Source organism: Protopterus annectens, chromosome 14.part0 (genome assembly GCF_019279795.1).
Source record: "Protopterus annectens isolate FY-2018-M chromosome 14.part0, PAN1.0, whole genome shotgun sequence".
NCBI classification, from domain to species: Eukaryota; Metazoa; Chordata; order Ceratodontiformes; family Protopteridae; genus Protopterus; species Protopterus annectens.
The window spans coordinates 82,787,308-82,803,819 of NC_056748.1; the positions used below are offsets into that span (position 1 = coordinate 82,787,308).

The following is a 16,512-nucleotide window of genomic DNA, read 5'->3' on the forward strand; positions in this document are numbered from 1 at the left end:
TAGAATGAGGAGTTAATAGCAAGCTTGAAAAAATACCTGCTAGAAAATAGTAAATGTAATTTCTAAACCTGATTTGTTTGTCTACCAGTCTTACATATAGAACCAACTTAAAATCATTTAACTGTTATAAACACACTTTTCCATCTATTCTGCCAGGTGCTGTCTTTCCCATGTTCTTAAATAAACATACTAGCTTTCCTACTCAGAGTAACCTATCATCTCTCCCTTTTTATAAACTTCAGTCGGCGACAATAACTTTTACAAATTATGTATAACACTCTTAATTTGTACTGTCCAGAGTCCAGATATGTCAGAATGAAGGGAGGTGGATAAAAGAGAGGCAGGATTTAAAGACCTGGCATAGAATGAGGAGTTAATAGCAAGCTTGAAAAAATACCTGCTAGAAAATAGTAAATGTAATTTCTAAACCTGATTTGTTTGTCTACCAGTCTTACATATAGAACCAACTTAAAATCATTTAACTGTTATAAACACACTTTTCCATCTATTCTGCCAGGTGCTGTCTTTCCCATGTTCTTAAATAAACATACTAGCTTTCCTACTCAGAGTAACCTATCATCTCTCCCTTTTTATAAACTTCAGTCGGCGACAATAACTTTTACAAATTATGTATAACACTCTTAATTTGTACTGTATTTTGTCTGGAATACATGTTATACTTTGGCCTTGTATGTCTGTATTAAGATTTCTACGTTTTTCTCTTACAGTATTTTCTGCTAGCCAAGGCTTGCCCAACAAGAGAGTGGTTGAATCAGTGGGCATCAAAATGTTAAATAAAGTCTTGAGCAAACCAGTGTCTTATGGAATTCCAGACAAACATTTGTAGAGTGCAGACATATGTAGATTTATATAAATAAAGAACTAAGTAAACCACTATCAGACAATTTCAAATATTTTTACACTAAAAGTGCAGAGATAGGCATGTCTTTAATAGAAACTAAATAGACAATATCAAGTTGTTATACTGTTTGGGTTGTGACTAGTAATGCCCACAACGGGGTTATAAATAGTACAGAGACAAGTCAGAACTCCACAGCCTTTCTTAGTTAATTTTATTGCTGTAGATGTCTGGTATCAGTCTAGAACACACAGGTATGTGATCTTCCACCTCCAGATAATTTTTTTTTTTGCCTACTGAATAAATTAATCCATGTACTTTGATAAACAGCAGTGTACTATGTCAGTGTTTGCTTCTGTCCATTTCTAATAATCTTAATTTTTATCTTTGTAGGATTCACACCACCAGGAATGGATAGGTCATCTCCAGACAACAGTCCTGTTCATGGGTTAGCACGACAGACATCAGTCACTACAGGGGCGAACATCCCAATTATTACAGAGCTAGGTAAGATAAACAGCTATTACACTCTGACATACAACTTGTCTTTTACATGTAGATTAGAGGAACTTCAGGAGTATATTAGTTACCCATGAGGACATTTCAAAGCTTGATGTGTGGGCAATAGATTGAGAGCATCACCTGCTTGCATAAATCACTTCATTACTCATTAACTGTGATTAATATCCCATCAGTTGTTTTTAATGTTCGGTTGTGCTAGTCTGGTATATTCTGTAATATGTAAAGTCATGAACACACTGGAACTTGGGTCGTGTCCCATTTCAGAAGTATTCTTTTTCACCAGTTGGCAACTGTGCTATCAGTTTACTTCTATCTTATAACTCTGGTAGTCTCCCAGTAATCCATTAAATAGTCTGAAGGCCTGCATGGCATTTCTTAAGCTGAGACAGATATCAAAGTCTCAAGAGACTTGTTAGCCTCTACATCATGACAGTAGAATATTGACAAGAAGGGTAGTAATGCCACATTTCTGTGGTTTTGCTAGTTAATTATAGAGAAAAAAACTGAAAGTTGTTTCCATACATCCTCATTAACAATATATAGAGGTGTACAAATATACAGACATAATAAATTATTGCATATGGCAGCTATCATTTGTAATTTCAGAGTAATGCATTAAACATTTATAAGGGTGGATTACTAATCACTTTCTTGACTTCTCCTTCCCATCCTTTGTTACCACTTCATTTGGCTAATACCAGATGAATCCAAGACAGCTTTTCTTTTCATTTCATATTTGTTTGTGTTATTTTCATCATATACCACAGATCTGCTTGCAGATTTGCAAGTAGGAAAGCAGACACATATGCAGACTGTTGCAGAGATGAATGATAGCATAACATACTTGTTTCAACAACTGACAGTAGACCCATTTGTTTGGAGTAACTATAATAATGTATTAACATTGAAGTTTGTGACAAATCAAAATGTGACCACACATCTTCCTAGTGTCTCGCCTTTAGGACATCTTACAAGATCTTCATCTTCATACTGTTTCAACTCTGCATTTCTCTCTGGCTCCCATTCCAGTTCCCAGTCCACTTCTCCTTCATGTTCTCTTTTTTTTTCACAGTCCCCTTCCCACTTCCTTACTTTTTCTGTGACTGTTCTCCCTGTGTTTCCTTTTTCTTTCCTACTGTATCCCTTTTCCCACAGATTCTCTTGTGGGTAACTCTTCTAATTTTTCAGTGCCCTTACTGTTTCATCAGTACCCAGTCTGCTGGATGACTGTTCCAGAAATCCACCACTCTTTCTGTAGAAAAAGCATTTCCTCATAACTCTTAAATTTACATTATGTAGAGTCTCCTCATGGGCTTCTGTGTCCGAGTGCCATTTTTGGAGAGATTCCTATATTTTTTAAAATTTTTGCCCAACGCAATTATTTAAATTAACTTTAATATCTGTACCTACCTTGTCTGATACAGTCCACATATTTAGGTTTCCTTATTTCAGTATGTAGTGAGTTAATGTGAGCATTGTACCCTTTCCATAGTACATATATGAATTAGTTCCCATGTTTATGTTCTTGCTGAGAAGTGCGTTCTAGAAAAAAGTATAATTTTACCAGTGAACTTAGAAGACACAGTACTGTTTGCCTGAGTGGAATTTACACTTCTGAATGTTTTGCCCATTTGCCTTGATACCACTGAGACATACAACAAAGTTGCTAATACAGTACTCAGCCTGTGAGTTAGTTATATGCAATATATGCATTGTTCTGGATTCCGCTTCTTGGATTTTCTTTTTTCTTTTCTCCAAATTAGTTTGTTTTGTCTGCCACCTCTAAAAAAGTGTTCACCTGTTTGCATACTTTGCTCAGCCACAGTTTGTAGGAACTCACCTTCTGCTGCTCTGAAATATTAGACAGTGAATAGGACATGTGTCAGACCTATACCTTGTTACACCCAGTCTCTTCCCTACCTTTCCCTTCTGACAGATCCCATCACACTGGCCCATTGCACTTAGTGTATAACCCACTTTAGTATCCTGTGAAGCTTTGGAGCCATTCCTAAGACACTCAGTGTCTTACCAGTTGGCTGTAATAAAATAGTGACAAACACCTCACTGAAATCTTGTTTGCTTCACCTGTTTTTCCACTCTAACTTGTATCCTCAGTCACTTGGACTTCCTCAAGTTTATGTGATTTTATTTCATTTAATGCACAATGGCTTGTGGTTGGTAACACAGTGGATTCAGTATTTTCCATAGCCCTGTATTTCAGCAGACAATGCTACAAAATATTCCAAACTAAGTCATTTTTCATATATTTTATAATACTATCATAAAACATAAGAACATTTCAACAAAAGAGGAATTGTAGTTTTGTGTTAGTTGTGTGTTTTTGTACATAAAATGTTTGTCATTTCTCCTTAGTACAAACATTTGATATATTTGTGTCTGTTCCTAAAGTGTTGCCTTGTTTTCTCCTCCCCTTCCCCAATACTTTGTTATTAGCTAAACCTGGCAAACTACTGCCGTTGGTTTCACTGAGTCAGGAAAAAAACAGTGGAACCAGCATTCCAATGATCACCGAACTGGGTAAGCACTGGTGCATTTTTCCTGTTACACTGGTGTCTGCTGGTGTCTGTTTCCTGCTCCATCAGCTCTGTGTTTTGTTGTTGTTGTTCTTTGTCTTGCTTAGGAAAAAGGCTGTAACCCTCATGGCACTGCTTTTGAATGTGTTTCTTTCTTCGTCCTCGTTGAAGCTGCCTGTCTTGTTTTAGTCATTTTTTTAATGATTTCTTCGTTACAGAACCATCACAAGGCCTTTGATCATGCTGGTCTGTCCTTGCGGCTGTTTCCATGGCATCTTCTCACACTTCTTTGTTTTCTTCTCAGGACCTATGCCTTTTTATCAGTTTGTTGTCAGTCTTTGACTGACATGTCTTTTTCACAGTCCTCACAGGAAGCTGAAGAAGAAAAATAAGATTTCAAAAACAAAAGTCAAGATCAAGTGTTCCTGTAAGCTGTTTATATGTTTCTCAAGGATCAGAGACTGGAGAAGAAGCAACGCATCTGTGTTTCACCTTTCATTAAGAGGGATTTTCACTTATGTCTGATTTGTTCATACTGCATTCTTGGATCATTCATATAAAGCCATTATACAAACCTATATACATAACAGATTTTAAGTCAAATGAGTTAAACTCCAACAGACGTTGTCATTTAAGACTGTACAAAACATCAGAGTAATGAATGAGGCAGGTTTGAGCCTTTGCATATTGTTTTGTGACTAACAGGCAAATTCTGTATCTGTGTAGCAATGAATCAGTCAGATCAGAGCCAGCTGATGGGTCTGCCAAAGTTAAGCTTCAAATGCACGGCAGTGACTGAGACCAGTCAATGTATGCTGTGCCTGTTTTGACATCCAGAACTGTTTATCTGCAGAAACTTAAATGAGATTTTCGAATAAACACACCAGTTGATTTAATCCTCATGTTATGTTTTTCTGTCTTGCTTATTGCATTTCTTTATCCATTCTAAATGTAGAGCTGACCCTGTTTTTGATGTAGTCTCATTTTGTGAGGTTAAGTAATTTTCTTTTGTCCTTCTGGCTAAGAAAATGTATTGTAATGTAATTGTTTCCTGTTTTATCCAGTTTGATTTACATATGCAGTTTGAAAGCTGTTGACCAGCAGGCAGTATGCATGTTGATTGTTGCAAAAGTGGAGGTCAGTTCTCCGAACTACAAGGAAGCTGTCATAAAGGATGCTATATAGGTGACTGAGCTTCCAAACTTAATTTCAGTATGGCTTTCATTAGAAACATGAAGACAGATGTTCACCTTGATAGCAGTTTTCATTACAGCAGGAGAGTAGCTTGTGTGGAGAGTGAAGCAACAATAATTACCTCACTGGGCAGAACCAAACTGCCATTCTTCTCTTCACAGATGTCATTCTGTCATCACTTAGCAGAAGAGCTACTATTACTTTAAGGCTTAAGTAGATGAAAGGGGACACGCAGCAGTGATGTGGTATACTAATTGGTGTGTGTTACCCACATGCATGCAGGTCTCCATTTGTATGATTTTGCTCTTGTGCGTGCGCATGCACATATGTGCACACACACACACACACACACACACACACACACACACACACACACACACACACACACACACACACACACACACACACACATATACACACAAAATCCCATGATCCAGGTGGGATTCTATACCTACAATATAGCAATCTCCTGTAGTTCACTGACCTCCTGCCTACCTCTATTTTTCTCCATCACTTTTGATAGTCTTTTCTGGCCTAAATCTGAATGTATTGAGCTTTCCTGTTATCAGACTATGTCTTCCTTCAAATTACCTTCTCCTTATCCCCCTCCACTGTGTAATTATCTCACATATCCCCTCCTGCCTCTCATATTTCAAACAGTACCATCCCAACAACCCAAATTCCACTGCTACCTCTTAAAATATAATGAATTTGCCTCTTTTTTCCAAACTATAACTTTATTCAAGAAGGGAATTCTTTCCTTTTCCATTTGTGCCCCACACCACTGACTACCAACCCCTGCTGACCTCAGGCATGTCACCTCATGGCAGCCTTCTTCTCCAGCTTTGCAAAAACTCCTAGGTCAATTATTCACTCTTTACATGTGGCTATAGTGACCATAGCCACAGCAGCCTTCTTCTGCCCCCCCCCAATTTAGCTGAGCTGCTGTATATACAGTCCTCAAAATATCTGATCTCTGTTTACCACTGATACATAATTCCACAAGTCTGGTACACATCAGGCCCTCAGTCTCTTATTTGTTCTCATTCTGTCTTTGCTTATCCTTGCCCCCTCAACATATCTTTCACAAAGATTTTGTCTCTTCCTAATTATCTTGCTTGTGGGTACCATTCCCAGATGTCACACCAGATAAAGTACCAGTGAGGCCACTACCTCTGGCCTCTTATCAGAGACCTCATCTTCATTGTCCACTTGGTCAACGTGATAGCTGTACGTTGTCTCATTTTTCCCAGTCATTCACACGGATTTATCCCACTCTGGAAAGTACCTTAAATCCTATATAGTTTGTCCCCTTCCAGTATGGACAGTTCTCACTTAGCTTCCTTGCTAGCCACTGACCTGATTGCCACTGAATGGCAAGGGCAAAACATAAGATTCAACATTTCTCCAGAGTCTTTGCCCTTTTTAGCATCCCTTATCCATCTGTACCCAACAACATGGAGTCATCAGCAAAGAGATTAAAACTACAAATATCTCCTTATGATCTATATCTGCTAAGGTAACACCTAACTATTTTGGTTAATATTTCCTAATATTTTCACAGCCAAAAGAAATGAGGGTAGTAGTGGGCAGGATCCATTACATTTCCTCAAAACATCCAAGTTTGCTTCACAATTGCCTGACAGTTGCTTGTAACAGACATCAAATACACAGATGCTCATAACACATGTACTCAACCTCAAAACAAAATGACAAACATGACAGCATTTTCTGCAAGGGATAAGCCCCCACTTTGCTCCTCATTTGAAGAGTTTCATCTTACTTTCATACCACCTTCCCTGCTTTATTACTGTTAATCCAATATCACTACATCTCTGAGAATGAGTGGTCATTGTTAGATATTGAAAATCTGCCTCTGTTTCTGTTGTACTACCAAAAATATATCATGGCCTGAGTAATGAAATATCACTTCTTTGTGAAAAAGGCAGCAGCCAGCTTAACTGTTGTACTGAAGCAACTTTAACATGAACAATTGTGATATAGGCAACTATCTATAAGCCTAGTGTACATCATGACCTTGCTCTCTTTGTATGCACTATCCTTTCTGCCAGCCCACACTAGGGGTAGAATACTAAACACAATGGACCAATTTCAGGTTCATCTCAGAGATAAATCAGTGATAACAAAGGACAGATTTACAATTAATTCCATAGTAAAGGACCAATAAACTTTTTCAATGTTGTATTGACAATAGCAGGTATGGGGTAAAAGATAAACTGGTGTGGTCAGTCACCATTGCCTTACTTAAATAGAAAATAGTTTGTGCTCATACAGCTTCCCTAAATGTGGTGCACTGTAATGAGTACTCTGGTACTGCTTAAATGCTTCTCTTTGAAAGTTAATTTCTCTGTCCTAAATTATTTTGCTATTTTATTATGTCCCAACTGGACACTAATTAAACTAATACTGAGTAGACAAATCAATCTAGTTATTGTCACATTTTATATCCCTCTCCTCACAATAGTAGCATCCTTTTGAAACTATTCTAAAATGAATAATAGATATTGAAAAGAACAAAAACTAATTATCTTGGGCAACCTAAATCTAAAATGGAATCTTTCACTCAAATCTTCAATAATGTGAATGCTTATCTCAAACAATGTCACTTAAATGGTTCATAGGGGAACAAGACTCAACCCTATTACTAGAATAATTATTTTATTGATTTGGCTGTCAGAAGCATTCCAAACAGACTGTCTCTTCTGCATAAACTCCATCCTACCACTTTGGTCTTTTTTGTCACTTAGTAAACCATCTCGTATGTAAATTCCTCTTATTCCTTCCTTAATCATTTAGATGCCCTTCATGAAAATGAACTTCTTTTAGTTAACTGCTCTCAACTGTAACTGTAGACCCTACTTCTGCTTTTGTTAAAGTTTATAACATTTTACCTCAATGCAATACATATTTCTGTGCACTACTAAAGAGGGTGTAAAGCTACCAACATGCCGTGGAACACACCAACTTTAAGGACTTTCAGAAAAAAAGAATAATGCCTGGATAAAATAGAAACACCCATAACTCTACCAAATTTATTTGTTTCTATGAATTAAGATATACTGTTGAAATCAAAGTACATCAAGCCAAATCAGAGTACTTTAGGACTCTACTAACAACCCAGGTTAGTAACTCAAAGCATTCTGGAATTCAGTAAAGTGAAATATCCCAACAATAAACTATCCCCCAAATGTAGTGTGCCTTGATGCCTCTCTCCTAATTTAGTCAAGGATATCATTACAACTATTTCTTCCTCTCTCACAGTTACTCTCACCCCCGTCAATTATTAACATGTCTGTTTCTTACCCCCTTACACAAAACACCTAACTGTCCCCTTTTTATTTAAAAACAAGTTCCAGCAAAATGATTAAGAAACATCTTAAAGAAGTCAAATATGAATGTAACTCGGTGTTTCATAAAATGCATCCCAAGTTACGGAAGACCAAACCTACTATACTGTCTAAACCACTAGAACATATTCTTAATTTATCTCTTTCTGTAGATGTTCTACTTCCCAGATTCAAGCATGCTGTTATCATACATTTACTTAAGGTCCTTCATCCCAATTAACTTCTGGATATAGGCCCATTGCAACTTTTTGTCCTTTGGCAGAAATGTGTGAAAAACTTACCTAAAATCAATCCTTGAATATATTTAACAGCCTTCTGTCTAGCATGCAATGTGGTTTATGGCCAAAATGTTGTACTCTGAATGCCTTTTTTTCAAATACGTAAAAGGTTTCACTGTCAGGGTCCAATTTTCTGGTGGAGAGCCATTAAAATTGTTATCACAGCCTTCTTTTCACGAAATTAGATGAATCTGATGATGTCCTTTTCATTCATTCTTCAACAATTGGGTATTGGATCTGATTCGGCTGCATTCACCAGAATCTCAGATCTAACTCACGAGCTCCTCCCTCTACCCATAGTGTCCCAGTCAACTAGCTATACTTCAGACCTAGCTTGCCGCAATAAAACTACAGATGCAGATCTTTCTCTGAAAGCTCTTTTGGGTGTTTTTTCTGCTATTGAAATTATTTTTTTCATCATAACCTTTCCTACAATCTTTAATATCACGCACCCCACTCCCTTGGTTAACTTTTGGGTCATCTTTAGAGAGAGTTTCATTTTCTCTCTTTCTTGCTATCTACCATTGGTAGCTTTCATTACCATGGTTAGTACTAGTCTGTGTTACTTTTTCCTTCTACTATTGCTGGTAGTTGAAAAAAAAATGTTTTTTCTGTTAATGCTATTTTTTTAAGATGGCTGAGAAACCAACAGGCTTTAAAAAGTGCACTTCCTATAGGCATAAATCCTTAACTCTGATGCCCAGAGGGAGTGTGTCTATCACCTTGGAGCATCACACCTCAACACCGACTGCTCCATTTGTGCCACATTTCACTCTGAGGCATTCAGAGATTGTAGAAATAAGTTGCTTCTGAAAGGGTTGATGCCACTTTCCTCCTCTTCATCAGGGGCTCAAACCCTCACTAAATCAACCAAAGCTTCCTCGGATGTGAAGGATTCATGCAAGCTGTCCCCACCCACTCTCTGAAGGCTGCTACTTTTCTTCTTCATTTTCTCTGCAGAAGATTCAGAACATATTGGATACGACCTATTTGGATCGTAAATGGAAGCACTCCGATCCCATGTCCTTAGATCCGATTGATCTTCAGTCCAACTCTTCTCAACCAGGGTTCACTAAGGAACCTATTTCTCTGCAGCTTTATTCCCCCTTTCTTCAGAGGACTCTGAGGAGGGAGTATCAGCCCCAATCCACCACTTCTTCCATTTCATCCTCCAGAAGTCTTTCAGAAGCTGAGGTGAATAAAATGATGAGAAAGTTCCTCAGAGTTCACATTCAGATGGGGTTTATCCCGACTGTGTCTCCCACTGGCTTCTTGAGCCTCCCTTCCACTTCTCATGCACTGATCTCTCCTCCTCTAATCTGACCCTAGATTTCACAGCCCTCATACCTGAGAGCCTTGAAAGTGTCTAAGTTGGATCTGAAGATGGCCAGATCTTCAATTCCGATGGCTTCTCTGACTGGTTCCATTCTGATTCCTTTGTTTTGGGATGAGTCTTCGAGCTAAAATGTTGACACCAGATCCAGGGAGCTAGGTTCCACTGTGATGTTGTCAGAGCTGTCCTTGCCCCTTGGAGCTTCAGTGTTGGACAGCTTGGGTCGGACTCCCTATTTGAGGCACAGATCTGGGCAAGGTGGAGTCATGGCAGCATCATAGGTTTTGACTCCAGTGCAGCCAACCACAGATTCTCCCGGTCCCTCTACCTTCAACGTTGTAGAGAGGGTTTTTTCTTGATCGAGAGATTCAACTACTCTCTTTTCTTTGGATCCAGCAACCGTTCCCCCTTTGGGTCCAAGTTCTGATCCTCTAAGGCCTATTCCACAGGGACAGATGGTACCATCAAGCATCCAGACAGTCCCCATTGAGGAACTTCCCCCGTCTTCAAATACCTCCACAGACTATCCCACTGAAGAGGATCTCCAAAAGAGAACATGTAAAAGGAGACCCATAGATTGCCCTTTGGAATCTCTCACTGAGGATACTGATTTTGATGAAGAGAAGGGATCTTCCAGATCTCCACTGGATGATGTCTCCTTCAGAGACATTCTAGAGATTCTCAAATGGAAAGGTGGATGGTCCTCTATGATATCCCTTTTCAGAGCAGTCAATATTTTGGAAGCTTGGTCCTGTCCATCTATGTCATGGGTGACTACCCCGGCAGATGAGCTGATAGATCTAATCTCTCATTGGGCATGGAAGGAAATGGATACTGTAGAGACCATCACCCATCATACAGATATATTCTTGGCACAACTGAAAAACAGATTATACTAGAGCAAGTGAGTTCCTATTGATGCTATGTTTGTGGTAGCAGCCACTAAGAAGGAGCTAGAGGAGCAGAGCTCCTCACTCCATCCTCCTAACAGAAAGTCCAGGGCATTGGACAGATTTGGAAAGAACATTTTTCCTTCAGTGACATTTGCCTTGAGGTCCCTGAATTATTTTGCATACTTCAAAATACTACAGCGGGACTTGACTAAGGAACTCTCCATATCTCTGAGTCCATGTACTTGAAGGACTACAAGAGATCCTTTTCACAACTGGCCACTCTCTTATCCATCCCTAATGCCTCCATGAGGCTAATATCCCATGCTGTGAAGGGTACCTCATAGGTAGTTTGTTCAGGCATAGCCATTAGGATACATGCTTGGATGCATTTATATGAATTTTTGGAGCCTTTTAAGTCTTCTTTCATCAGTGCTCCCTTTAACAGAATGTCTTTGTTTGGCCCTATTGTAAAGGAAATGCTTTCCCAAAGTGAGCATGATGGAAAGACCCCTGTCTGCCTTAGGGATATGCTTTTCTACCCCTCAACAATCCTTTTCCAGGAATCAAAGAGAAAGAAAGTAAATGTGGTTCTGTAAGTCCAATGGAACTTTCTAGGATTCACACAGGCCTGCAAAGCCAGACTTCCCAGGATTCTTTTCTGGATAAACCCTTTCAGCACTCCTGAAAGGTTGTCCGACTGCCCACCTCTGGAGGCAGTCAGGGGGCACTTATCTTTGCACCCAGATGCCTGGTCATCGATAACAAAAGACTTTTGGGTGCTAAAAATCATATCCAGAGGTTATTTCTTACCATTTTCCCTGATTCTCCAAAACCAAAAGAAGAAGGCTTCCTGACATCCCACCCAGTCAGAAGGAGGCTGCTGCTCAGGAAATTCAAAAGCTAGACAAGAGTCATCCAAGAGGTCCTACTAGACAAGAATGGATTCAGAACTTACTCAAGGTTCTTTTTAGTGTCAAAGAAAACTGGGGACCTGAGACCAATTTTAGACCTAAGCAAACTGAAACAATTTGTGAAGAAGTCAAATTTCCGAATGGTCATGGTTCAGTCGATTCTGCCAATTTAACACAAGGACGATTGGATGTGCTCCATCAGCCTTCAGGATGTGTACTATCATTTCAAGGTGAACAGACAGTCCCAAAGATTTCTGTGCTTATGGCTAGGGATCAGTCACTATCAGTTCAGAGCCCTGCCCTTTGGTCTCACCACAGCCCCTAGTGTGTTTACCTAATGTATGGCATTGGTAGCACCTCACATGACACTGCTGGCATTACAAGTGTTTCCATATCTAGACAACTAGGTCCTTACAGCCCCAGCCATGCATTTCCTAGAGAAGTCCAGGGACTACTTGCTCCAATTATATCAACCACTAGACATCTCAGTCAACACCTGCAAATCTCATCTTCAACCTGTTCTGAGCCTGGAGTTCATAGGTACCCAGTTGAACACAGAAGTCAGATAGCCTCTCTTCCACCACATTGTATAAACATAATCAGGTCAAAGGTGCAGCAGATTATAGTTCACCCTTCTCCCCTGGCCAGAATTGTTCTTCAAGCTCTAGGATATATGGCAGTGGCAATAACCTTAGCTCCTATGACCCACTTTTATACGTACATTCTTCAATGGACAGTAGCTGTTCAGTGGTTGATTCTGCATCATTTCCAGTCAAACTCACTCATGTTTGTAAGGATCATCTTCACTGGTGGATACAGTCGAATGAAGTTCCTGTGGGCCGTGCTTTCATTCTTTCTTCTCCAGTAGCAATGGTGACCACGGATGCCTCCCAACTGGGGTAGAAGGGTATTTCTTGGGCTGGATGCTCTAACACATGGACCTCTGAAGAGACCAAATCACATATCAATGTCCTGGAGATGAGAGTGGTCCTATTAGCATTGTAGGCCTTACAAGACATTCTTCCTCTGGGGACTATTGCTATACAAACTAACAACGTGACTGTGGTCCGTACATCAACAAATGGGGGGAACACGTTCTTACTCCCTTTGTTGAGAGGCTATGAGAGTATGGCAGTGGGCATTCTCTTACATCCACTTGCTAGTGGCAAGGCACATACCAGGGAAGTTCAACATCTTAGCAGACAGACTCAGCAGGTCCCTTTTGATGCTTCACAAATGGTTTTTCAATTAGTTAGTGGTAGAGAGTATTTTCTTCTCCCCACACCAGCAATTGCAGCAGGTTCTTTACCCTAATCCCTTCTCAGGGGATGCCACTGACAGATGGTCTAGCCCATGTTTGGCCTCAGTCTCCTTTATTCTTATCCCCCATTACCTCTAATTCCAAAGTTTTTAGAGAAGGAGCTTTGGTTAAAGAGCACAGTTATTCTCATTGCTCCTTTTTGGACTCGCCAAGTATGATTTGCTTTCCTTTGTTCTCGTCCTTTTTATCCATCATGGATATTGGACCCCAGTCCAGACCTTCTCTCACATCCCTTCAGAAAGAAACATCCTGATATTCCAGGCCTCAGACTGACCACATGGTTTCTCCAATTCCACTGATAGCTAGACAGCCCAGGCTTTCCTCCCCAATCTAACAGATACGTCTATCTTCCCACAAGGCCTCTATGAGGAAGATCTATAAAAATAAATGGAAAAGATTCAAAATTTGGGATATTCAGATGGAGTAGGACCCTTTCACTGCTCCTATGTCTGCAGTTCTAGAATTTTTAGTTTCTATTTTTCAAGAAGGTGTTAGTTTTTACATTGCCACATTGTCAAAGTACAATTAACAGCTATTTCTAATTTTTACTCGATGGAAAATGCTTCATCATTAGCTTCTTCAAAGCTGTACAAGGCCTTTCTAAAAGGTACCTTCTTAGTTACACCTCCAGTGAAGGACCAATCACCCCCCTAGAATTTGACAGTCATGCTGCAAGGGTTAACTCAGAAACCCTTTGAACCATCAGCTAAGTCTGATTTTAATTTTTTGTCATGGAAAACAGCCTTTTTATTTATTTATTTATTTGACATTTGTTTACTGGGAAAGTCTGATTTTTTTTTGTCATGGAAAACAGCCTTTTTATTTATTTATTTGACATTTGTTTACTGGGAAAGTCTGATTAGGCCAGAAAGTGCCCATTTTCAGCAGAGGCCCAGGGAGAAAAGCTCCAGAATCACAATCTTTCAAATATCAAGTACAGTTCATAGGTTCATAGGTTCATAGGTAGGTAATAGGCTATATGCCCAAGGGCATTTTTAGGCCTAGCCAGAGTGTGTCGGCTTATTTTAAATCACAAAGTATCATGTTATACTACAAAACATGAGTGAAAAAATGTTGCAATGAGAAAAACGTAGAACATATATTTCATAACAGAGTGCAGTGAAAGACAATAACATGATCTGGATAAAATATGTGAGGAAAACTCAGTACTCATATTATTTGTTACATAGATTAGTGTGAGATAAATGAGACCTGAGACAATTTTAATAAGATACTTAGAGATACTAGAGATTACATGATTAGAGACAGTGAGGGAAAATTGAGTGATGTCTTAGTAGGAGAGATAGTGCTCATATTATGGTTATAGAAGGATGAAGGAAGTAGGATCCGATACCCTATCATTGAGGAAGAATGAAAATGGATAACAAAGATGCATAGTTATGGTGAATGCATGAATGCATAACTTAAATTTTTCCCTAAAGTAACACAGTGGTTCAGCATTTACTTATGTAACAGAACACTTAATATACCTGCTCAAAATGGCCATTCTAACCTAGGATCTACTCATACGAGAGTTCCACAAGGATCTGTGTTAGGATCCTTTCTCTTTTCATTATACAGTAACATCCTTCCTTTGATTTTTGTACTTGACAGTTCTTGATACAACTGTCTATGTTGATGACATACATTCTACCTCTGCACCCAGATCTTCTCAGTAAGTAGTAACTGCCTTGCAAACTGATTTGGAACCAAGTACCACAAAATCATCAATTTGGAACTATCTTAGCACAGCAAACTATCAATAAGTACCACAAAATCATTACTCATGATGTTTGGTACCTCTGAAAGGCTAGCCAGTGATACCAACACCGAGTTTTGATTTCTCAGGAAACTTTGTCCCTTTCAAGTGTCAAAATTATCTTGATGTTACTTTAGATGATTCTTTCTTTTCAGAATCATATAGACTCAACAGTTACTAAAGTTTTCCTGTAACTTAAAGTGACCCACACATTCTCTAATCTGTTTTTCCCTGAGACACATAGAGACATTGACATTAATGTATTATTTTCAGGGCCAGAATACGCTCTACCTGCTACTGCACCATTCAGGTCAAAACAACAATGTACTTCGTATGGCTTAAAATAAGATTCTTACATATATTCATCTGGCCAGCTTAAATGAACATTACTGTATTACTATATTCAAAACTAACTGGCTTTCTTTCTCTGATAGATCAGTCTCTTTGCTAAATATGCCCAATCAAACTCTTCAGTGATAGATACTGCCCGCCTTTGGCTAACAGGCATAATACAGAAAGTGTTCTACCCTGTACATGGCAACACTGTCATCAAACTTAACATGTCACATTTTTCTTTGGCTATTTGTGAAAAATCATTCCTAAAACTTGCCCTAGCCTCTTAGCACACTCATACTGTTCAAATCAAGTGCTACATTGCAAGGCCTCTCGCAATTTAAGAAATAAAATAGTACACGAAGAAAGACTTTGTTCGTACACCTTCGGTACTACGTAACTCCATTTTCATAATTTAATTTCTTTGAATAGCAACTTAAACCTATGAATTAACACTGTTGGATGTTGGTAAATTGGATTTATTACTTTACTCTTGTTACTTTTATTTATTTTCCTTGCATGTAGTATTTCTTTTAGCAAATTTGTGTTTAACTTGTACCTATTTTTTTATATGTTTTATATTTATCTGCAGTGATTATGCTCACTATATATGTTTTGTTTTGCCATATGGCCTGGTATGTAGCTGAAAAGTGTTCCCCACCAATCCATGAATCCAGTTAAGCTACAAATAACTAACTAAATAAATAAAAATGTATTCTTATACAAACTGATCTGTTCATAAAGGAATTCCAACTTCTGATATTTTGCTAGAATACCAAAAGAAAGAAATTGCTATACAGTATTGTGGTGCTGTAAGAGCATCCAAAATTAGGGAAACCTACTGTTTGTCAACCTCCAGTTAAGCAGTGCTCAGAACATCATAACTGGTTTAATTCACATTAGAGTCAGAGAAAAGGTGGTTATGTTTTTTTCTCACTTGTGGTGGTGCTGCGGTAGCGTTGTCGCCTCACAGTAAGACGCTGTCCAGTTCGATTCTCAGCTAGAGCGTCTTCTGCGTGGAGACATGCATGAATGGGTGTACCTTCACTGTAGGTTGTGCATCAGGGCTGGCAACTCAGTACGTAAAAATCAACTGCCAATCAGCGTACCGGAGTTCCGCTGTGGTGACCCCTAACCGGGAAAAGCCGAAAGACACATTCATTCCTTTTTCCCTGAGTTACATGCTTTGCCAAAGGTATGTTTTTCA

At 39.0% G+C, this 16,512-nt stretch overlaps 1 protein-coding gene across 32 annotated transcripts in view; it reads left to right on the forward strand.

Annotated features, from left to right (window-relative positions):
* The window catches only part of KCNMA1 (potassium calcium-activated channel subfamily M alpha 1), a 4,085,072-nt gene that overhangs the window by 3,728,473 nt on the left and 340,087 nt on the right, over positions 1–16,512 (forward strand). For 16 of the 32 annotated variants that reach the window (XM_044055788.1, XM_044055806.1, XM_044055807.1 and 13 more), the window contains 2 exons: positions 1,253–1,366; positions 3,836–3,919. In XM_044055788.1, coding sequence (XP_043911723.1) covers positions 1,253–1,366; positions 3,836–3,919 — 198 coding nt within the window. The remainder of the gene's footprint in view (positions 1–1,252; positions 1,367–3,835; positions 3,920–16,512) is intronic. The other 16 variants (XM_044055796.1, XM_044055812.1, XM_044055799.1 and 13 more) reach the window with 1 other exon arrangement.